This window comes from Sceloporus occidentalis, unplaced genomic scaffold (genome assembly GCF_023333645.1).
Source record: "Sceloporus occidentalis isolate IW3139 unplaced genomic scaffold, rSceOcc1.0.p SCAF_2, whole genome shotgun sequence".
In the NCBI taxonomy this organism is placed as follows: Eukaryota; Metazoa; Chordata; class Lepidosauria; order Squamata; family Phrynosomatidae; genus Sceloporus; species Sceloporus occidentalis.
Window position 1 is genome coordinate 169,823,790 of NW_028316982.1, and position 23,608 is coordinate 169,847,397.

Consider the following 23,608-nt stretch of genomic DNA (forward strand, 5'->3'; position numbering starts at 1 on the left):
TTTATATATTGTTGCATAGCAGCCTTTCCTTAGATCACAATACTTTTTCATACAGTAAGAAAGTTATACTCTATGAACACACAGCACTGAAAAAGACAGAAAGCAATTCTCTTTACTCTACAAATCAAGTCCCACTGTAGGATAAATAAAATGGAATTAAAAAAATAATAGAAATGTACAAACTGAAAAATTGTTGCAATTACATGTCACAAAGATAAGAGACTAATTGACACTTTGATGTACTCCTAGTTGCCTCCAAGATTATACATTTAAAAGCCTTGAAAATAACACTGCATTCGCCACAGCATTACAATGGTGAACACACATGGCATCTAGAGGATGTAAGTCAGTTCTGGAGGTTTAAATCTTTCAGGATTCAGGTTTCAACTAAATCAACCTTACTCACATAAGGGATATGATATACTACAGTGCTTTTCAATTGTCTCCCAGAGAGCTTTACACCTTCTCATGGTTTTGGAGGAAGAAGATCAATAATGAAGAAAATATTTTCTTGAAAGACTGCTTCTCCTCCATTACCAGTCTTAACCTGTGCAACTGGTGGGTAGCCCTGACTGTATTCGGGATTGTGCTCTCAAGGGGAAGGCATGACGTTCAACAGGTCTGGTCAGTACAACATGCCCTAAAATGTTGTATCTGCTTCCTCAGGCATGATCCAGAAGTATTTGCACTGTGCTGAAGTCCTACAGGATGTGATATGTGGAAAGCATGTGGAAGGCAGTGCCAAATACAATCAGTGATATATTACAATTACTGTAGAGGTAAAATTTCTGAAATGTTTGAAGCCAAGGGAAAAATAGGCACCACCCCCTTATTTCCCTCCCTCAAGAGTAAAACAGAAATGTTGGGGCAGGGAGCTGAAATATCTGCAATACTTCCTTTCTTATCCAACTAAAACTTGTTTTAAAACACAAACTGCACAATTTATTGGTATATTTATATAATTTACACAGACTTTTATTTATTTAAATATTTTTCTAGGCCTCACCTTCCAGTGAGGTCTTAACTAAAATGAATTCTATGTATTCTTAGAAATAAGAACCACTCTGTTTCCCGGAGCTTTCTCCCAGGCAAATATATACATGATTGTATCTCAAAAGTATAAATGGCTTAGTTTTGTACAAGCACAGCCAGGAGCCATCCCAAAAGAGAACTGAATACAACTGTTGCACTGTTAGTTTACTTCCTGCCTAAGAGTTTTTACATATGATATGGCAGGAATGGGGAATAGCTGGGTCTTCAGAAGATGTTGGACCACAACTCCACCATCCACTGGCGAAGGAAAGCTACTGTGCTGTTCACTATTAATTATAGCATAGGAAGTAGATATGGCATTCTACATAACAGTTACAACAAGCAATTAACATGCTATGTGGGGGAACTATATACTAGGAAAATATTGTCAACCTGCAACAGATGCTGAGACGTTGAAGAATGATATATGCACTTTGTGCAGCACTCACTCAGTTTTATTACACAAGAATAAGAGTTCTAAGTCTGAACTGAACTACAACCTTTGAGTCCATCCAAAACCATGTTTACACAGAAATAGGTTCTCCCACCCCCTGCCAGTTCAGTGGAATTTATTTCATAATTAATATATGAGTTTGGAATTCAATCTAAGCAACTTTGTTGTTGTGTGCCTTCAATTCATTTCCAACTTATGAAGCCCCAATGTGACCCTATCATGGGGTTTTCTTGGCAAGGTTTGTTCAGAGGTGGTTTGCCATTGTCTTCCTCTTGGACTGAGAGTATGTGACTTGCCCAAGGCCACCCCAGTGGGTTTCTATGGCCAAGCAGGGAATTGAACTCTGGTCTCCAGAGTCCTAGTCTAACACTCAAATCACTACACCATGTTGTTTCATCTAAGTAACTAGTTTCTGTTAATTTTGTTTTTTTTCCTGTTATATGTGCCCCCCAACTTCTCAAAAACACCCCACCCAAATTCTGCCTATTAAAAGACACTTTCTTATTGTAACCACATTTATATATTGATTTAGTCATTGCTTATATTTATAGAATAACTGAGACTTACCATGATTGTAAGACAGAAAGTTTCCTACAAATTTTATATATTCATATGTTGGAATGTCTTTGGGATTCAGACTTCCTCTCAGAAGATGACAGTAAAATTCAAAATCATCATCAGCTGGGATTATAAAATAGAAGAAGAAAAAAATGTAAATACTTAGGAATAAAACTCTTCCAGAACACAGCCACACAGCCCGAAAAACCCACAAAAAAACTATAGTAGATAGTCTCTGTAAATAAAACAAACTAAACTGTAACCAAGGAAAAGGAAGTAAACCAGTGAATTTAGTGATTCTTTCTGAACATCTACAAAGGCTCATATTTTGTTTGATGAACCTGTGGATTAATGTAGGCTGCTCAGAACTTGTCTAAAGGTAAGGTAAAAGTTTCCCCTTTGATGTGATTGTCAAGTCATGTTGGACTATAAAGGTCAATGCTCATCTCCATTATTAAGCCAAGGGAGCCAGAGTTGTCATAGATGGCTCTGTGGTCATGTGGCCAGCATGACTAAATGCCGAGTCGCATGGAACACTGTTACCAGGTGCCAGTGGTACTTATTTATCTACTTGCACTTTTAGCAAGTAGCAATAGCAAGTACATTTCTATACTGCTTATCAGTGCACTTAAGCACTCCCTAAGAGGTTTACAAATTGTAAGCTATTTGGCCCCAACAATCTGGGTACTCATTTTAGCGACCTCCTCGGAAGGATGCAAGCCTGAGTCAAGCTTGAGCCCTTTCACTGGGATTGAACTTTTACATACTTTCAAACTGTTAGGTTGGCAGAAGCTGGGACTTGTGACAGGAGTTCACTTCATCACACTTGAACTGCCAATTTGCTGACCTTGCAGTCATCAGAGTCAGCATCTTAACCACTAAAGCCACTGTATCCCTACATGGGCTTGTCTACATGGGCCAAATGAAATGTGTCCCCATGCTTTCACAGTAAGCTGTCTAGATGATACAGAGCCTTATCCCCACATCTGGTCTGATCAGTCCAGACAATATACAGTCCTATCAGCACCAAACTCACATTATACCAGCCTTAAACTGGATTTTTAAAAGTCAGTGATTGCTCTGGATTTTGCCATAATTCCAATATTTTTTACTTCCATTTTACTCAATGTCCTAGCCAACTCCCAGCTGGGAATGATGACAGGTAAGGATTTTCCCTCCTCAGTGTCACTGCTTAATCTGCAGTCAGTAACAAGATGCCCGGCCATGTAACCAGTGGTAAGGGGATAGAGCTGGACACCTTGTTTCTGACCTCAGATTAAGTGGCAACACTTAATACAGTGGTGACATGTGTAGATATATGCCTGAGGTCACTGCAAAGTGCCCAGGAAACAGGGGACCTCCAGGGCATCTCTGGGGCCAGAATAGTCAAGTGTCCATTCAGAGTTTTGCCCCTGGTACAGATGTGCTCTATAATTAAGTATTTGTCATGTATACCTAAAAGAAAAAGGCTGAGTTTAGCTCTTGCCCAAGTATTCAGTACCATTCCTGGAAATAAATCACACAGGCTACAGTAAAAGAAGTGCAGTGCAGACTTCTATTTTACACTTTACAACCTTCATGTCAGTTTTCCTCCTTTTAATATATAAACAGCTACAGATAGAACAGAATTTCAAAAATGTAATCCTATTACTAAAAGTGACATCCTTGTCTCTTTCCCATATCCACTCTTTTCATATAGGACAGATCCATTGTGACTTTAAAACAAATTCTTTTTTTAAATAATAAATATGTGCTTCATTAAAGTATTTATGAACATTAAAGTAATCAGAGCATGACTCATGCTCTGAAAAGAATTAAATATAATCTGATGGCATTTTCCTCATACAAATTCATCTGATCTTCAGCTAAATAAAAGTTGTCTTTAGCTGATTCTTCAAGAGACAACAGTGTATTATTAACAAACCTGCAAACAATCACATTTTAAAATACAATGAATGTGTACCTCTATGATTTTAGCACTGGAAGCTTATTCTCTTGCTATGACAAAGTCCTTACTAACTCCAGGTAGTTCTTTTAATCATCATCATCATCATCATCATCACCACCACCACCACCACCACCACCACCACCACCACCACCACATTTCTTACCTCTCCCCATGGATCGAGACGGGGAACAACAACAATTAACAGACATACTACATCAGTTAAAATTCACATCAATTTCATAGGACATGCATACAGTTTAAAATGACAAGATATACACATATTAAAACAATACACATTTAAAATTCACAATTTAAAAATCACCTGGGTAAGCCTGCCGGAAGAGACCAGTCTTTAATGCTGTTTTGAATTCAGACAGCATATTCAGCATATGTCGAATCTCTTCCAGCAGGTCATTCCACATTTTTAGTTTTGTATTTATAAAATCATAATAAAAAAATTAAAATATAGAGAAGAAACACTCACATTTTAAGTAATCTGATGATATAGTATCCAGGAGAAGCATATGAGATGATAATATTTTATAAATGTCTGGCTGTTCTTGTTCTGGAAGGAAATCTAACAAATTCTGATCGATTACATCAGACTGTAAATGAAAAAATTCAGGGATACAAAAACCAGACATTTAGATTATTTTCAGTCATTTCATTTAACACAAACACACACACAAATTAAACATAAACACACACATAAAGAATAACTGGCATATGTAATGCTGTATATAACCAGATCGTCAGTTTTATATAAAGATACTCACTAGTCAATGGGAATTTTGGTAGTCAGGATCCAAAGTGGCAGGGCTAGGAATCAGTGGTCCTCCACATGCTGTTGAACTACAACCCCCACTGTCCATCTGTTTGGGGCTCATGGGAGTTGGAATCCAACAATATCTAGATTAGACTAGATGGACACATGATGTCCATCCTGGCCCTATGATTCAGAACTAGTTAATGTAAAAAATGTGGGAATGTGGAATGTACACAGCATGTGGCAACTGTAAGCAGTAAGACTTATCTCAATGCCACTTGGAGGGGTGCCATTGCTCTACTCTGAGACACTCCTTGTAGTACTGTGGGCAAAGTCTCGTGGTGTCTAAGGTCAGCCCTAGCCATTGCAAAGCTTCAAATGAAATTGGAATGAAATCTCAATCCAGCTCTTGCTCAAATCTCTTGGAACTTTGAGATATAGCAAGATTTGATGTGAGAGTTGGCACTGTGCACATGGCTGCCAACCACTGTTGCCCATCCTGCCCCTATGATTCACACCAAGTTAATGTAGAAAGTAATGTTGGGTATGTGGAATGAACACAGCACATAGCCTTTTGTAAGCAATAGTCTTTTCTTCAGCTAATGGACCTATTCTTCTTTATGTGTCTGTAAACTAGGGGTGCTGAAAATAAGGCTATCTTTAATATTTTTATTCTCTAATACAACATTAGTACCTTTATTTCACTAGCCACCACACTCAGCATGAAACAATCTTTTTTAAAACCCTACAGATCAGCCAACATTAAGAAGGTCAACCAGCAGATTTCAAAAATGGTTGTATAAACTTAGAAGAAATAAAAAAACTTCAGCGAATAGGAAACAGTCTTCTATGTTAGGTAGGTTTGACATTGTTACGGAAATGTTAAATTAATTCATTAGAGAAGGGGAAGGGGAAATACAAAAAAGCAGCTACGCTAAGTCATACAAACAGAGTTTGTGCATATCTACACTGTCCAAAAAACCCATACTCACCTCACAGCTACTGCAACCTAGGCATACAACATTTGTGATGAAATGTGTGGCTTTTGACCAAATATCTGACTTAAAAAGAGCTGCCTTTTACTCCATATTTGCCTAGAAAAGTTAGATTATCATATGTATGACAAGCATGTGGCCAAGAATACTGTGAAGTACAGGACATCTGATCATCCATGACCCCCTTTTTATACCAACAGAAGTTTGCCTGAGGGAAATGTGTGGCAGGTTACTCTGATCTTACTATAATGAATGTGGCATTAATGGGGTCACTGCAGAAAATATGCTTTGAGGTGGGTACAGGTTTTCCTATCAGTGTAGACATGCTCTTAAAAATGTTTTAATGCATGTTCCTATGAATGTTATAAATGTTACAACATTTCAACTTTTCTACTATGGGAGTTTTGGAAAATAGAAGTAATCAAATTTAAGTGTTTCCACAGTTATCCCTGCCAGATGGTCATCTGCTTAAATACCTCTGGTAAAAGAGAAGGTACTATCCCACTCTTACTGTTAGGAAATACATCCAATATTTAACTAAAACCTGCTTCTATGCAACTTCCACCCCTAGCTTTAGTCCTGCCTACTTGTCATCAAAAAGAACAAATCTGTTTCATCTTCAACATGACACATTTTCTGTTAACTGAACACTAACTGCATCATGTCCCCCTTTATTCCTCTCCTCTGCATACTAAATATACTAAATATAATCTGTTTCAACCATTCCTCAACAGGATTTGGCTTCCAAACTATTCATCATTTTGCCAACAGTCTCAAAAATATGATCAGGTGGGCTTTAAACTGAGTTATGTGGGGGAGGAACACAGTATTTTGGAAGACAGGAATTCATCGAGGGCTGGAGATAATAGTCAAACTGTTATATAGAGGGAATAAGGCAAACAGTACAAGGACCCAACAGTGGGAGGGAAAAAACTTTATACAGGCAGCTAGGGGAAAAGCAGCCATGGTCTTAGATGTTTCTACATTAATGCACAGAGCATGGGAAATAAACAAAATCAACTTGAACTCCTAGCACAAGAAAGCAAATATGATATAATCGGCATCCCTGAAACCTGGTGGGATGAATCTCATGATTGGAATGTAGTAACAAGGAGTTACCCTTTTAGAGAGAAATAGGCAAAACAGGAAAGGAGGAGGAATAGCATTATATGTCAGGGATGTTTACACCTGTGAAGAGATCCAGGATTTAAATTCTGGAAACCAGCTGGACAGCATTTGGGGGGGGGGGGGCATTAAAGGGGAGGGAAACAACAGGGATGTTATTGTGGGAGTCTTCTACAGACCCCCAAGTTAAACTGAAGAACTGGATGATACCTGTCTAGAACAGATGGCCACACATTCAAAAAGGAGAGATGTAGTAGTGATGGGTGACTCCGCCTACGCTGATATTTGCTGGAAATCAAACTCAGCCAAAACTTTAAGGTCTAGCAAATTCCTCGCTTGCTTAGAAGACAATTTAATTGTCCAAAAGATGAAAGTGGAAACAAAGGAATCAGCTATTTTAAATCTGATCTTTACCAACAGGGATGACCTGGTTAATGGGGTGCAAGTGATAGAATCCTTAGGTAGGAGTGATTATGTTCTTTATATGGATTATAATTTCATATAAAGTGGAAAGGAGAAACATTCAAGACTTTAGGAAAGCTGATTTCAATAAACTTAGAGAAATACTAGGTGTGATCCTGTGGCCAGGAATACTAAAAGAGAAAGGAGTTCAGGATGGATGGGGGTTTCTCTAAAGGGAGATACTGAAGGCACAATTTCAAATAGTTCCAATGAACAGGGGAGATGGGAGGTGTCTAAAAAAACCAGGAAGGATGACTAAAGAAGTTTCAATTGAGCTAAGTTTTAAACAGGAGATGTACAAGAAATGGAAAAGGGAGGGAATCACTAAAGAGGAATTAAAATGAATAGTTAGCACCTGCAGGGGTAAAGTCAGAAAACCTAAAGTACTGTACAGAATGAGCTTCAGAAGTGAAGATCTAGGACTTTGAGAGAAGTCAGAAGCAGTTGGAGTATTTATTTATTTAATACCCTACCCACCTCTCTCCCAAATGGGACTCAAAGTGGCATGCAATGTAAGTTAAGACAAAGAATAGCTAAAATAGTATGTAGTGCACAAATGTTTTTAAAGTATTAGACCATTCATCCAATTAAATGCATTAACATGGTAGTTCCACTTTCTCTCTGCCACCTGTTATCACTTTTCCATATTCTTCAAGTAGCGTAATTACTCTTTCCCTGCTTTTCATCTAGCTATAAACAGCCTTTTTGTTCTTAGTATCTCATAACAGCCTCAACAGTTTTTGAACCTTAGCCTTCCTAACACCTTTCTTAAGTGTTTTGGCTACTCTACTGCTGTCATCCTTTCTCCTCCCCAACTTCTAGTATATCTCCTTTTAAAGTCCCAGTTCCTCAAAATGCTTCTAGTGATTCACATTGGTTGCTTTAGATGTCACCCCTTTTTTCCTGCTCCTTAAAATAACTCATGTCTCTAGTATTTTCAAAATCTTCCATCTTCATCTACCACTTCTCCTTCAGTCAGATCTAAGTCCCCTTGTTACCTCTGCTACCTACTGGAAGATGAAACTGTTTGTAAAAGAAGACAAGAATTGTAATTGAGCAGGCTTGATGTTTTCCTTTCTGAGCAGCCCCTCTTCTGTTGAAAGAACTAATGGCTTTGTAGTTAGTTGTGTTTGCAAGAAAGTCTCATGCCCTGTGACAAACTGAGCACATCTAGGCTACAAAAGAAATGCACAAGAATTACTCACTGGTAAATGTCCAAGAAGAGGAGTAATACTGTCAGAAACATACACAATGCTTCCATCTGTTGTAACAGCTATAACAAATCCATCTAATGCCTGGTGGAAAGAAAATTTAAAAAATCAGTACAAGTGTTATTGACTGTAAACTGCACATTCCCAAATTTCAGATGTAGACCAGAACTTTCTAATCAGAGGTCTCTAATTAGATTAGAAATGTAGAATCTGAAATAGTCCCCCAAAGAGCTTCTATGCTTGAAAGTGGAACTTTTATGTAGGATGTTTCACTGATGTTTTTTTTCTTACATGTTGGTTGAACTTTCTGAAATTGGGAGTTTACTTGCTTCTTGAAGAGTCTGGGTTTCATTCGTCTTCACTGCAGCAACAGAAATTTTAGCAAGTGGAGCTGCAATGTTCAGTGAAGTCACCTTGGACTAAATTCTCAAGATGAGAAAAAGGGAGGGACTGGATAATATGTGCTTCACACTGAGACCAAATTTATTACTGGTAGATACTTTAAACTTGCCTACATGCTTCCAATTCTTGTTGTTGTTGTCATGTACCTTAACTTCAGCTCCAACTTGAGGAAATCCTATCATAGGGTTTTCTTGGTATGCTTTGTGTATTCAGAGGAGGTTTGCTAGTGCATTTTTCTTAAGCTAAGGGAGCATGATTTGCTAAGGACACATGAATCATTTAAATAGCACACCTCCAAAGTGTGCCGAAGCAGCTTTATTCTGGCCTGTCTGTTCGGGCCCATAGCTTACAGAACTTGGTTTCATTGGCATTCTCCTATCTTTCTTCATTCTTGAGTTGACTACAATGCACAAAAGTCTATGTTGTACCGGTATGTCTCTTTTCTCACATCCCTGAAAGCCTATGCAAAAAATATGCTGGCTTCTTTTTTACCCCCAGTGAATAGTATCAAATTTTAAAGTTTCTCTGTTTCACAATGAAGTTTCTCTGTTAGCTTCCAAAGCTTTGTTCATAACAAAATACAAAGTACACCATAGGTCAATAATTGGTGGCATAATTTTCTAATCATTCAAAACAGTGATACATGTTGCAAGCTTTGAAGCTCCACTGGCTTTTTCATTAGGCAAAGGTTTTAAAAATCACACAGGAGGGGGAAAATATGGGCCCGATACAAACGGGCCATTTTGTGCGTGTGGAGCGCGCACTAGGGTTAGAAAGGGGCGGTGCTTCCACACCCCCTAACCCTAGTGCGCGCTCCACACGCACAAAATGGTGGCGGCCGTTACACACGGCCGCCGCCATGAGGATGTCACGACCGTGCTGCCTCTATACGGGGCGGTGGAGAAGTGACGTCCTCGCTCCGCACCAGGGCGCCTAGTGCGCCCTTAGCGTGGAGCAGGAAGGAGCTCCATTTCGGAGCTCCTTCCTGGTTTGGTCCGCTGGGCACAGCCTTCACATGGCTGCGCCCAGCGGACCAAAGGAGAAAGGGGCCAAGCGGCCCCTTTCTCCTCCTCCCCGCCGCCACGGGGTGTCCTTGGGGCTTGAAGCCCCAGGGACACCCCTTTTCAGGCTGTGGGGAAGCGGCGTTTTGCCGCTTCCCCGCAGCCTGAAAAGCGGCGGATCGGGGCCTCAGCGGCTGCCGTTCTAGCCACTGAGGCCCCGATACACCGGGGAAAGGGGCGGGTACAGCCCGCCCCAAATGGGCGGTCTGTAACCCGCCATGATGTTAGTCAGATGCCTGCATTTTGTCAAGAGGTTGTTGGTGTTGTTCTGGGAAACCCATGCAAGCAGGCCACTCCTCCTTCTGGCCATGTGAATACTGGGAGACAAAGCAATGTAAACTCCAGAAAATAAAATTAAATTCCATTAGCAACACAAAAATATATTTTCTTTGAGTTCCAGGAGGTCTCCTTCCTCTGTGAGGCCAGAAGCCCCTAGGCTTCTGTTTTGTGAATCTTAGATGTTGTACTTTGTTATATGGCCAACATGGCTACCCCGGATATAATTTTCAATCCGAATTGAAATGTTCCAATTTCAAGACATAAGAAAAAAAAAGAAGTTATAATGTTACTTGAAGAATTAGTAGTAAGTTGGTTTGTTAGTTGCTATGACTGGCATCTTCAGAGAATGTTGGCCTGGAAGCTGGCATGGAAGATGGTGGGGTATATATACTGTTGGCTGAGAGGAGGTGATTTGCATGTTAATCTGTGTAGTGTTCTGTTGTTGAATAGCAAGACCTACAGGGTGTCCATTTACTTAATGATCCATTGTCTGCTGGGAATCCCCCTCACCCTGGGTGGTTTTCATTTGCATTTGCTGGGTCTTGATTTTGGTGTTTTTCGGGACAAAAAAAATATGGATGCTGGCTGTGAAAGCCTTTGTCTTCAATTTTGAGAATAGTTTGTGTTTGTCTGCTTTGCTTGCCCTCATTTTCAGCAACTGGTGTGAATAAAAGCAACAAATCCCATGAGAATGACCAGTAGTTATCACAGAGATCTACTGCAGACTATTTATTATTATTTATTTATAGTATTTATACCCTGCCCTTCAGCCCTAAAGGCTATAAAATTATCTAGCTTGCTTGTCCAGAGCCACCATTTAATGTTGTGGAATGCACAAATTCACAGTGGCGGGATACAAACCGCCGCTTTGCGGCGTTCCCCCGCCGGCGCCATTTGCTCCGCGAGGGAGCCGTAGCAGCTAAACCGCGCGGCTCCCGCGCGGAGCAAAAAAGAAGCTCCATTTCGGAGCTTCTTTTTGCGGCGCCTCTATGACGTCGCGAGGCGCTGCTGGCGCATTCGCGACGTCATAGGCGCCGTGTCACGTCTGGACGCTAGGCGTCCAGTACGTAAAGATGGCGGCGCCCATGTGGAAGGGGCGCCGCCATCTTGTACGTATTGTATACGTACTAGAGTTAGGGGGGTGCGGAAGCACCGCCCCTTCCTAACCCTAGTACGTATACAATACGTACTATATGGCGGTGTGTAACCCGCCATTGTTTCAAAAACTGCATTTTTTTTTACCTCCAACATCAACTGGGTGAATTCTTCATTGCTGAGAAAAGAAGGCTTCCACTCCTGTTGTGTGTCACAAGTCTCTGTCTGTGCTGAGAACTCTAAACAAATACAAAAATAATGTTAGCTACTTATCCACAAGTAAGCCAATGTACAAATAAAATGTACCAATAAAAAGTGCAGATAAAAAATAATCATTTTGACAAAAAGAACCTGTCTGCTGTAAGAGTTCTACATGAATTATAGTTTGTGGAGTTCAAAAATGCAGAAGTAAAACAATGTTTAATTTGCAAGATGTACAATCTCTTGAGAACCCAAGAACTGGATGTGAACTTCCATCAAGCACAATTTTAAAATTTAATTCATAAACCACTTGCTTGCATTTAATAATGAGGAAGTGACAGAAACAGGGGCCCGTCTTTATATTCTTCCTTTTCAAGAAGATTAGAAAAATATTTAAAAATAATTTGGTTTCTGTAGTTCACTAGAATTTTAAACAAAGATTTCAAAATTGTTATTGACAGAAAAAATAATGGGCTAAGTAATAATTAATGGTTAATGCTATTTTAATTCATTATTAAGGAGTGTGGCCATTTGGGTCTATTTTTAGTGATTAATTTTATAATTACAGTCGCCCCTCCTTTTTTACGGGGGCCCTCCTTGCAAAAACTGAGTTTCGCCTATACAGTGGACCCTTGTTATATGCTGGGGTTTGGTCCGAAGATCCCCCGTATATAACAAAATCCGTGTATGCTCAAGTCCCATTAAATATAATGACATAGCAAAATGGTATCCCTTATAAAAAAATGGAAAATCAAGGTTTGATATTTGAAATTTATACTTTTTTTTAACATTTTCAAACCGTGGATGCTTGAATCCATGTATAAAAAAATCAGTGTATAAGAAGGGCCGACTGTATTCAAGCCCCATTGGCTTAAATATAGGTGCGGGCAGTGCACCCCATTCATTCTCCCTCCGTTCATTCGTCCCTCACGCATAAGCAAGGGACATGAGTCCAAAGACCTTGAGAATGGAGGGAAGACTTTATTTCATTAGAATTCGCTAAAATGCATTAAAATGTACTGAAGACACTAAGTTTATGGACATTAAGAAATGGATGAAAATACTAATGGGACAAGGTCTTAGATTACCTACTATCCAACTACTATCTCCTGGTCCAACCCCACCCAATCCTGCTTTACCAGGCAGCAACTACTGCAAACAACACATGTCTGTTCTGCCATTACTCTGGGTTACACACCCATAACTGTGATAGTGAATTTCAGCCAATGTTTCCAAGCTCTAGTCACATATCAGAAATTTGCTACATTCCCTTCTTGTATTAGAAGGGCTGGCCAAATTACTGTCATTTAATCCCCTCCCTTCAACTAAACATGTTGTCTGCCACATCTTCTGCCATAAAATAATGACACACCTGTCAAATTCTAATAAGAGAGTTTAAAGAAATACAGCAAAGAGTAACACTTGTCGTTCACAAAGAAGGGCTCCTGCCTGGTAAAGCAGGATGGGGAAAATTTGGCCGACAAAGTACTAGTGATACAGTAGCTAATTTAAGATCTAATTGCAATAGGTGAGTAACAAATTTATATTTTCAATGCAAAAAAAATGTATACAGTGATAAAGAACTGAATCCAGTGTGGATGAAATCCTGTTGGGGATTTATGTATGCCACTACAGAATCCTGTCAGGGAAGCAGGGGTATGTTCCTGTGTCAATGATGAAGCAGCCAACTGATAGATCCAGGACTCCTGGAGGAAAACCCCAAGGCACACTCTCTCAGCCTCAGGCTAGTAATAGCAAAAACCCCTCTGAAGAAACCTGCCAAGAAAACTCCATGATAGTTTCACCTTAGGGTCGCCATAAGTCGGAAATGACTTGAAGGCACCACACACACAAGTCACGCTCTCTCAGCCTCAGAGGATGGTAGTGGAAATCTCCTCTGACAAAGCTTGACCCATGATAGTTTCACGTTAGGGTCGCCAGGAACCGGCGCTTCGAAGGGCACTCTGGGTTCATAGGTTGGAAATGGCTTAGAGGCACACAACAACAACAGCAACAACAACAACAACAAGCATAATAAAGCACAGAAGGCACAGCACAAGAACAAAAATAAAAAGAGCCAGCTGTTTGTGGATGCAACTCTGGAGACCAGGACTCAAATCCCAGTTCAGCCATGAAACCCATTGGGAGATCTTCGGCAAGTCAAACTCTCTCAGCCTCAAAGGAAGGCAACGGCAAACTTCCTCTGAAGATATCTTGCCAAGAAAACTCTATGGATGGCTTCATTACACCTCACAAAACTACATTTCCCAGAATCCCATAGCATAGCAAAGTACGGGCCTTCCAGTCAGACGAGACAGGACTTTCATGTCGCGGCTCAGTTTTCCACAGAAGTATGATAAAGAGCCATGATAAAGAGCCGGGCCAATCGTGTGTGCCCTGCCCCCCCCCACTTGCTGTGGCTGCCATGTGCCCTCAGAGACGGCTTCGCACGCCACAGGTTCGCTACCACAGTTCTAGTGCAACTCTATGGTCAGCAGCTCCCAGAAGTTGATCATAGAATCATGCTAGAGGACCTACAAATACCTAGAGAAGTGTTTTCTCTAAGAACTTGTAGGTTCTCCAGCACAACTCTATGGTCAACTTCTGGCAGAATTTCACTGGAAGATGTAGAGATTCGTAGAGAGAACATATTATCAAATCCACAAAAAATCAAATCCTCAAAATCAAATCAGCAAATGTGGGGGCCAACTGTATTGTGAAATCTTGACTGCTTGAGCAAGGTTCACCAATGTTGTCAAAGGCAACAAACTGATAACAAGACAGCAATGCCAAGACTGGAGTTTTTTGTTTTGGTTACCATTGTGTTTCTGAAGAAAGCCAATGACTTTTTCAAGTACTGTTGTTTTATCCATCTTACGGGTGTTTCCTGGAAGCATTGAGCTGAGCTCCTTGATGAGAATGTTGAACTGGTCACGCCTCTTCTTTTCAGACTTGTTACGTGAAGCCCTATGAACAGGACGAAAGTATTAACATAAATAAAAAGTACAATCTTTACTATTTTTTATTATGGTGTGTTAATATGAAAAGTAGATTTGCCTTGCAATTCAAAGACTAAAAAGTAGCATAGAAAAGGTAGCCTTTTGGGCATAACACCACAAGTAATAACACTGAATGTTATTACTGCAGTATAGTGACTTAGCTGTTATATTGTCACCATGTTTTTTGCTTCAGCAAAGCATTCCTGTATAAGTGCAAGCCATATGCACATTTCAGTGAGAATATCTGATAAGAAAACCAACAACATCTGACACAGGAAGGGCTTCAACCACCCCCTTAAAAAAGAACAGCACAAAAAAGTACTTTGTGAGTCAAATATTTTTCAAGCTAGGCTTTATTTTCTTGTTATTCTTTCTTTTGATTTGTTAATTGAGAGGGGAAATAACCTTGTCAAGTATACAGTTAAGTTCCCAAGAAACTGAGTACGCACCTCTTTGCCCTGTCTTTTTCATCTTCATCCATTAGGTTGTCTAAACAGCTTGTTCTGTTTAAAGAATTAGAGACAGCTGTAACACATACATTCACTAGATTTCTATAATGGTTATGTTTCAGACAGATTCATTGCTGCTTTAACTTAATTCATCCTGACACCTAAAAGCATTTTAGGCCATCACTCACTTTCATTATTCTGGAAACCTATCCAGAGGTAGTCATGTTGGCCATATAGCAAAGTACAATAACATCCAAAAGCCACAAAGCAGTTATGCCTTTATCTGCATTCCTGGATATGAAGATACTATGTTGAAATGATATGTATAATAGATAAGACCTGGCAATCTGGAGAGAGATAATTGTTTCAGATTGACATACTGATACTGTTTATTAGTTTGTCTCATGCTAGAACATTTATTATCATAATTGAATGAGATCTGGGTACGTATTGGTTTCCTGCTTCTTCATGATGTCCTGAAAGGTCACTGAAGTTCCCCTTAGCCTAACAAAAATTGGGGCTACGTTTCTCCCTCAGTATAAACCCTTTTTAAAAATGTTTATACACATCTATTAGAATCACGGAATCATAGAGTTGGAAGAGACCACAAGGGCCAGCCAGTCCAACCCCCTGCCATGAAGGAACCCTCCATCAAAGCATCCCTGACAGATGGCCATCCAGCCTCTGCTTAAAGACCTCCAGGGAAGGAGACTCCACTACACTCTGAGGGAGGGTGTTCCACTGTCAAAAAGGCCTGACTGTCAAGAAGTTCCTCCTAATCTTGAGGTGGAATTTCTTTTCCTGTAGCTTGCATCCATTGTTCCAGGTAATGTTCTCTGGAGCAGCAGAAAACAAGCTTGCTCCCTCCTCAATATGACACCCCTTCAAGTATTTAAAAAGGGCTATCCTATCACCTCTTAACCTTCTCTTCCCCAGGCTAAACATCCCAGCTTCCTAAGTCCTTCACCATTTTAGTTGCCCTCCTTTGGACACGCTCGTTTCTCAATGTCCTTTTTGAATTGTGGTGCCCAGAACTAGACACAATATTTCAGGTGGGGCCTGACCAAAGCAGAATAGAATGGCACTATTACCTCCCTTGATCCAGACACTATACTTTTATTGATGCAGCCTAAAATTGCATTGGCCTTTTTAGCTGCTGCATCACACTGTTCACTCATGTTCAACTTGTGGTCTACTTAGACTCCCAGATCCCTTTCACATGTAGTCTCGTTCAGCCAGGTGTCCCCCATCCTATATCTCTGCATTTCATTTTTCCGCCCTAAGTGCAGTACCTTACATTTCTCCCTGTTGAAATTCATTTTGTTAGCTTTGGCCCAGCTTTCTAGTCTATTCAGGTCATTTTGAATTTTGATCCTGTTCTCTGGAGTATTAGCTCCTAATTTGGTGTCATCTTCTGCAAATTTGATAAGTATGCCTCCAATTCTGTCATCCAAGTCATTAATAAAGATGTTGAATAGCACTGGGCCCACGACAGAGCCCTGTGGGACCCCAATGGTCAATTCTCTCCAGGATGAAAAAGAGCCATTGTTCAGCACCCTTTACTGAAATCAAGATATACTATATCCACAGCATTCCCTTCATCTAGTGGCCGCTATTTTGACGTGATGGACGCTTAGCGTCCGCACGTTGTGGCACCATTATGACACCAAAAGTGCACCATTGGCGCACTACAGCATCATAACCGCGCCACAAGAAGAACCCGCTTTTTGTTGGTTCTTTTTCTCCACGGGGAAGTCCCACGGTCTGGAGGCTGCGGCTTTCCCATGGAGCAAAGCAAGGTGCTGGGAGACCATCCTTTTTGGACGGTCTGTCCCACGCCTAAGGAACTTTCAACTGAGCTAACTTTTAAACAGAACTTGTATAAGAAATGGAAAAATAGGGAAATCACCAAAGGGGAATTCAAACAAATAGCTAGCCTGTGTAAGGGTAAAGTCAGAAAAGCTAAAGCACAGAATGAACTCAGGCTTGCTAGAGAGGTTAAGAGCAACAAAAAGGGCTCTTTTGGATATGTCCGCAGCAAAAGGAAGAAAAAGGAAATGGTGGGGCCACTGCGTGGAGAAGATGGCAAAATGCTAACAAAAGCAGAGAAAAGACAGAATTACTCAACACCTTCTTTGCCTCTGTGTTCTCAGAAAAGGAAAAGGTGCTTAACCTGAGGATAATGGAGCAGAGGACAGAATAGGGGAATTTCAGCACAGAATAAGCAAAGAGATAGTACAGGAATACCTTGTTAATCTAAATGAATATAGGTCTACAGGACCAGATGAGCTACATCCAAGGGTATTAAAAGAGCTGGCAAAAGTAATATTGGAGCCATTGGCAATAATCTTTGAGAACTCCTGGAGAACAGGAGAAGTGCCAGCAGTCTGGAGGAGTGCAAACATTTTCCGCATCTTCCAAAAAGGGGAAAAAAGTTAGTCTGACATCCATACCAGGAAAGACTAGAATTTTGCTTTTCAAAATTCAGATAGATTAATATATAGTGTAGCTTTAGGTTTCCTTGGAACATGTTTTAATATTTTAACCACACCCAAGGTGTGGAGGATTAGAATAGAAATAAACAATGACTCATGCTATACTGCACATAAATAAAGCCAGTGTATTGTAGTAGTTTGTGCATTGGACTATGATTCTGGAGAGCAGGATTTGAATCCCGCTGGTTGACCTTGGGCAAGTCACAGTCTCTCAACCTCAGAAGATGGCAATGGCAAACCCCCTCCAAAGAAACTTGGAAAAAAACAACAACACAGGGTTGCCCTAAGTCAAAAACAACTGGAAGGTACGTGGCATATACTTCACACAATGTCCCATGAAACATTTTGTGTCATTTTGAATTCCAAAACAACACTATATTTATTCATTTTCTACAGTGGTGTGAATCTTGTAGCTTGGGGCCCAGGCAAGTCCCTAGCATCCCCCAAACACTACCCACATCCTTCTCAGTATGTTTGGAGGGAGCAGTATTGTTTTTCTAGAGGTTATATATCTCCTCTAACATAAGGCATCTCCCGCAAAAAATAAAATAAAAATCCCACAGTGATTTTTAAAAAACAAAAACATAATGATGTTCTAATCCAGTTACTGTATTCTAATTTAATTTGAAAACAGTTTTCCATGGAATGAAAAATGGGCACCTCATTTATTCTTAAACGACTATGTGAGGAAAATCTGACTGACTCAAGATCACTCAGTAAGGTCCATGGCTATATGGAGAGTTGATCTTAGGACCCTTTCATGAAACATACAATATTAAATTCTGAAGTCTGTAGTTTAGGGTGGGATATTTGGAAGTCTCAGCCAGAGAGATCTAGTGCCTCTGACCAAACTGCAAGCCCCAGGATACCACAGGATGCAGCCATGACAGTTTTAAGGGCAATCACAGTGCTATAATTGTTACGTGTGACATGGTCCCTAGTTTGACACTCTAGTCACTATATCACACTGGCTTTCATGGTTATATTCTTCCCTGTATTTTTCACTACTACAAGTACTATGTGGCATGATTAAATAGTTATTACACTTTCCTGAAAGGTTTCAGCAGCAAATCAAAGCATACTCCTCCCCTTGTCAGTGAGAGCAACAAGGAAAATAGATTATGTATCTGATTATTTGTATTTTTTCTACCAATGTTTGGGAAACTCTTAACTCTCTGAAAGAAAGTTATAATACAGATCTCTGTGAAGAGATATGATTTATGAATACTACAATGAATCAGCTCTGTGCAAAATGAGCTATTTCAACTGCAAAGTGTCCTGAGTACCCTTTACAAAAAAGAGAAGATCAAACAATTCAAACAAATATTTATCAATTAGGGCAGCCATCTGTACAATTCAAAGCACTCTTTGGTGTGCCTGTTCCCTTCCAGCAATGCTAAACAGGATTAGCCTTCTGAACGCAAAACAGGGAAAGTAGGTCACTTCAGCAACACTGTTCCATGTGATGCATCGATGATGTGATTGTAATGGTCTGTTCAGAGTCATCTCTCTTTCTCACATGACTACAGCAATGAAGGACCAAAGAAAATTGCATAGGAAGTATTATCAAGGCCATGTGTGTTTCAAGCACTAACCAGCCAATGACACCATGGGGATATGGCAATCAAAAGCAAAAATAAAAACACATATTCATTTGGAGTAACTGTTGAGGCAACTGTAGTGACCAAGTCTGGAGATGGTCAGAAGCTATAGGTGGCCTTCTAGTGTCTTGCAGAGCACTGTCTCTTTGTTGTACTGTGTTTTTTCTCAATGAACACACACACACACACACACATCCCATTAATCAATCTGAGCCTCTAAGAAGAGATCAAGTATATCTTACAGTATTTTATTTTTATTGATTTATTGCACAGGATTGAATAAATATCAAATTAAGTAAGACAACCCTGCTCAGTATCAAATGGAGATAGGATTATTATTTTAGAAGGACTATTTATTTAAATAAAGCTATTTATTTAAATCAACAGAGGTGTTTATTCTACAGAAGTGCATAAATTCAGCTTGCAGACATGAGCAAAAAATTACTAACATAATTTCCATCAAGGAGACCATTACTTTCTAAAACCATTTGTTTATTTCCCCTACACTCTCAAGACAATGCACAACAACAGATAAAAATGTTATTTCAAATCAAATTGAAATGTTTTGTAAGAAACTAGTTTCAAAAGGCACACATTTAAAACAGTTCCCAAAGCTAACTCTGACTGAGAAAAGTGAAGGCCGTACAGAACATTGCAGTGTTAGTGATTGCCACCAGGTCAGATTGCTTTTCCTTGGAAGGGAATTCCACAGTTGAGGTTCTGCTAAAGAGAAGCCCTGTCAAAGTCAGTGTGGTTGATAGAAGACCATTTAGCACTTAACTGTAGTATCCAAATATTTTTCATAGACAGTTTCACATAGAGTGTATTAAAACTGTTTAATGAGCTAGTAATGAAGGCATGGGCCACTGTGGCTAAAGGAACATACTTGATGTGCCAGCTAAATCTGGGCAAGGGACACAGATTCAGATAGGCTCTAATATGCTGACAAAACCTTTACTTTGCACCTGTTCATGTGAAAACAAACATTTTAGAATGATTGAGACCATTTGGAAATGACCTCACTGTGTTCAATCCAAGTTAACTTTGCCATTCCACAAGTGAGAAAATGATTTGGCAAATTTGCTGCAGAAGCTTGAATGGGGAATACCTTGATTGACTACCAGACATGACTTAACCAAGATATCTCCTCCCAATCCCCGGAGTAGTTTTGCATTATATTAAATTTTTAAAAAATAGAATAATAGAATCATAGAGTTGGAAGACACCACAAGGGCCATCCAGTCCAACTCCCCTGCCATGCAGGAAATCTAAATAAAGCATCCCCATAGATGGCCATCCAGCCTCTGTTTAAAGACCTGTAAGGAAGGAGACGCCACAACACTCCGATGGAGTTTGTTGCACTGTCAAACAGCCCTTACTGTCAGGAAGTTCCTCCTAATGTCGAGGTGGAATCTCTTTTCCTGTAGCTTGCATCCATTGTTCCGGGTCCTAGTCTCTGGAGCAGCAGAAAACAAGTTAGTTCCTCAATATGATATCCCTTCAAGTATTTAAATAGGGCTATCATATCACCTCTTAACCTTCTCTTCTCCAGGCTAAACGCTTGTGGTCTACTTGGACTCCTAGATCCCTTTTACATGTAGTTTTGTTCAGCCAGGTGTCACCCATCCTATATCTGTTCATTTCATTTTTCCGTCCTAAGTGCAGTACCTTACATTTCTCCCTGTTGAAATTCATTTTGTTAGCTTTGGCCCAGCTTTCTAATCTATTCAGGTTGTTTTGAATTTTGATCCTGTCCTCTGGAGTATTAGCTGCTACTCCTAATTTGGTGTCATCTGCAAATTTGATAATATGCCCCCAATTCTGTCATCCAAGTCATTGATAAAGATGTTGAATAGCACTGGCCCCAGGACAGAGCCCTGTGGGACCCCAATGGTCACTTCTCTCCAGGATGAAAAGGAGCCATTGTTGAGCACCCTTTGGGTTCGGCCTGTCAACCAATTACAGATCCATTTAACAGTTACCTTGTCTAGCCCACATTTTACAAGCTTGTTTGCAAGAATGTCATGGGAAACCTTGTCAAAGGCCTTACTGAAATCAAGATATACTATATCCACAGCATTCCCTTCATCTACCAAGCTGGTAATTTTATCAAAGAAAGAGATTAGATTTCTCTGGCATGACTCTGAAACCCGTGTTGACTTTTTGTGATTGTGGCATTGCCTTGTAGATGTTCACAGACTCTCTGTTTAATGATCTGCTCTAGAATCTTTCCTGGTATGGATGTCAGACTAACTGGACGATAATTGTTGGGATCCTCTTTTTCCCCTTTTTGAAGATGGGGACAACATTTGCCCTCCTCCAGTCTGTTGGGACTTCTCCTGTTCTCCAGGAGCTCTCAAAGATTATTGCCAATGGCTCCAATATTACATTTGCCAGTTCCTTGGATGTAGTTCATCTAGTCCTGGAGACTTATATTCGTTTAGATTAACCAGATATTCCAGTACTATCTCTTTACTTATTTAGTGTTGAATTTCCCCTATTCTGTCCTCTGCTCCATTATCCTCAGATTGAGCACCCTTTGCCTTTTCTGAGAAGACTGAGGCAAAGAATGAATAAATGTAAACCCTCACATGTGCTAAACAAATAAAAATGAGGCTAGCATCCCATTTAAAGGAGGAAGAAACAAGACTGATTCCTAAAATAGTGCATTAAATTGTTTTTTAAAATAATTTTTTATTCAAGAATTGTGAAAGTGGGAGGAAGCTCAGTTCACCCTATGACCAAGGACCTGCTGAGATCGCTCTCCCTTTCTCTCAATATTAATAGCCTGACTTTTATTTTTTATTCATTTATTTATTTAGAATGTTTTATGCTATCTTTCAGAACAAGGGCTTACAGGCAAGTAACAAAACACAAAACATAAAAAAATAGAAACAGAAATAAAAAGAAGAGTAATTGTAACCCCCAAAACTACTATTTAAGAAAGGTTCTTCTTGCCAGAAGATACATCTACACTGGCTGCTTAATGCAGTGCTAGTCTGGAGCATTATGCCTCGAATTAGTCCTGGACTGACCACAATGGCAGCCACGCACACCAGAATTAAGCTGGGCCGACACCACATCGCCTCCACTGGCCAATCCCCCTCGGTGTCACAGTCCCTTCCATGCAGGCAAGAATTCCCTGTATCGAAGCATCCCCAACAGATGGCCATCCAGCCTCTTTTTAAAGACCTTCAAGGAAGAAGACTCCACCACACTCTAAAGGAGTGTGTTTCACTGCCAAGCATCTCGTATTGTCAGAAGGTTCCTCCGGCTCAACATTAGGAGGAACCTCCTGAAAATACGAGCTGTTTGACAGTGAAACACACTCCTTTAGAGTGTGGTGGATTCTTTTTCCTTGGAGGTCTTTGAACAGAGGCTGGATGGCCATCTGTTGGGGATGCTTCGATTGTAATTTCCTGCATGGCTGGGGGTTAGACTGGATGGCCCTTGTGGTCTCTTCCACCTCTATGGTTCTATGATTCTAAGAACAATTCCTAAAAGATGTTTGTTGAAAAATTTGTATTGAATGGCAGAATGCAGATGGAAGCCAGTCTTTTGAATTTTTTAAAATTCCACAAAAACACAAAGGACTACAATTGTTTTCTCTTAGTTAGGTTTTTTACAAAAGAAAACTTGCCAATGGACTGTGCATTATATCTACTTCTGTTGCTTGTTCCTTTGTACATACAAAGGGCACCCTTCTTAAAATAACTGCTTGAAGCTGAGAACAAATGACATGAGATGACTAACTTGTACAACTGCCCTGTAGGCTACTGTACACTTTCTCTGAATCATCAGTTGTGATGATTTATAGACATGAAAGATACTTAGACAGCAATAGTTTGTAGTTCATATATTTGTTTGGACATAACTAATAGACTCAGATGATGCCAAAGAAAAGAGAGCTAAGGTTTTAGAAGGTAGAAGAACAAAGGAACTAGTGTTAGAAATAGATATAGATGTGTAATAAGGATCATAGGTTTTGAAAAATGTTATTTCAAAACAAACTGAAATGTTTTATAAGAAACTAGTTTCAAAAGGCACAATTAAAACAGTTCCCAAAGCTAACTCTGACTGAGAAAAGTGAAGGCCATACAGAACATTTTAGTCTTCGTGATTGCCCAGATAAGCATCGATAAGTTACTATATTGGACTATAACTCCCATAATTGATTACTCCATGTCCTAGTATCTAGAAGAGCAACAGAAAACAAGCCTGGTGCTTCCTCAGTATGCCATCCTTCAAATATTTAAACATGGCTGTTATATCACCTCTTAACCTTCTCTTCCCTAGGCTAAACATATTCAGTTCCCTAAGGTGCGAAATAGACCACCCCTGACAAAACCTGATTGGAGCTGTGACAGCTGCATGCTGCAGCCCCAATCCACTGTGGCCCCAATCCAGCCCTGTGGTGGCTTCCCAGCATGGTGGGGCTTGTGTTGTGTAACCACCACATCCCCCGAGATGCTCGG

At 40.1% G+C, this 23,608-nt stretch overlaps 1 protein-coding gene across 5 annotated transcripts in view; it reads right to left on the reverse strand.

Moving 5' to 3' along the window:
* Positions 1 to 23,608, reverse strand: part of LOC149319300 (neuronal PAS domain-containing protein 2-like) — a 96,020-nt gene that overhangs the window by 36,296 nt on the left and 36,116 nt on the right. For all 5 annotated transcript variants that reach the window (XM_089511427.1, XM_089511424.1, XM_089511423.1 and 2 more), the window contains exons 2-7: positions 15,038 to 15,091; positions 14,408 to 14,556; positions 11,536 to 11,627; positions 8,546 to 8,635; positions 4,477 to 4,597; positions 2,054 to 2,167 (exon numbers count right to left, since the gene is read on the reverse strand). In XM_089511427.1, the coding sequence (XP_089367553.1) occupies positions 2,054 to 2,167; positions 4,477 to 4,597; positions 8,546 to 8,635; positions 11,536 to 11,627; positions 14,408 to 14,556; positions 15,038 to 15,091 (620 nt within the window). The remainder of the gene's footprint in view (positions 1 to 2,053; positions 2,168 to 4,476; positions 4,598 to 8,545; positions 8,636 to 11,535; positions 11,628 to 14,407; positions 14,557 to 15,037; positions 15,092 to 23,608) is intronic.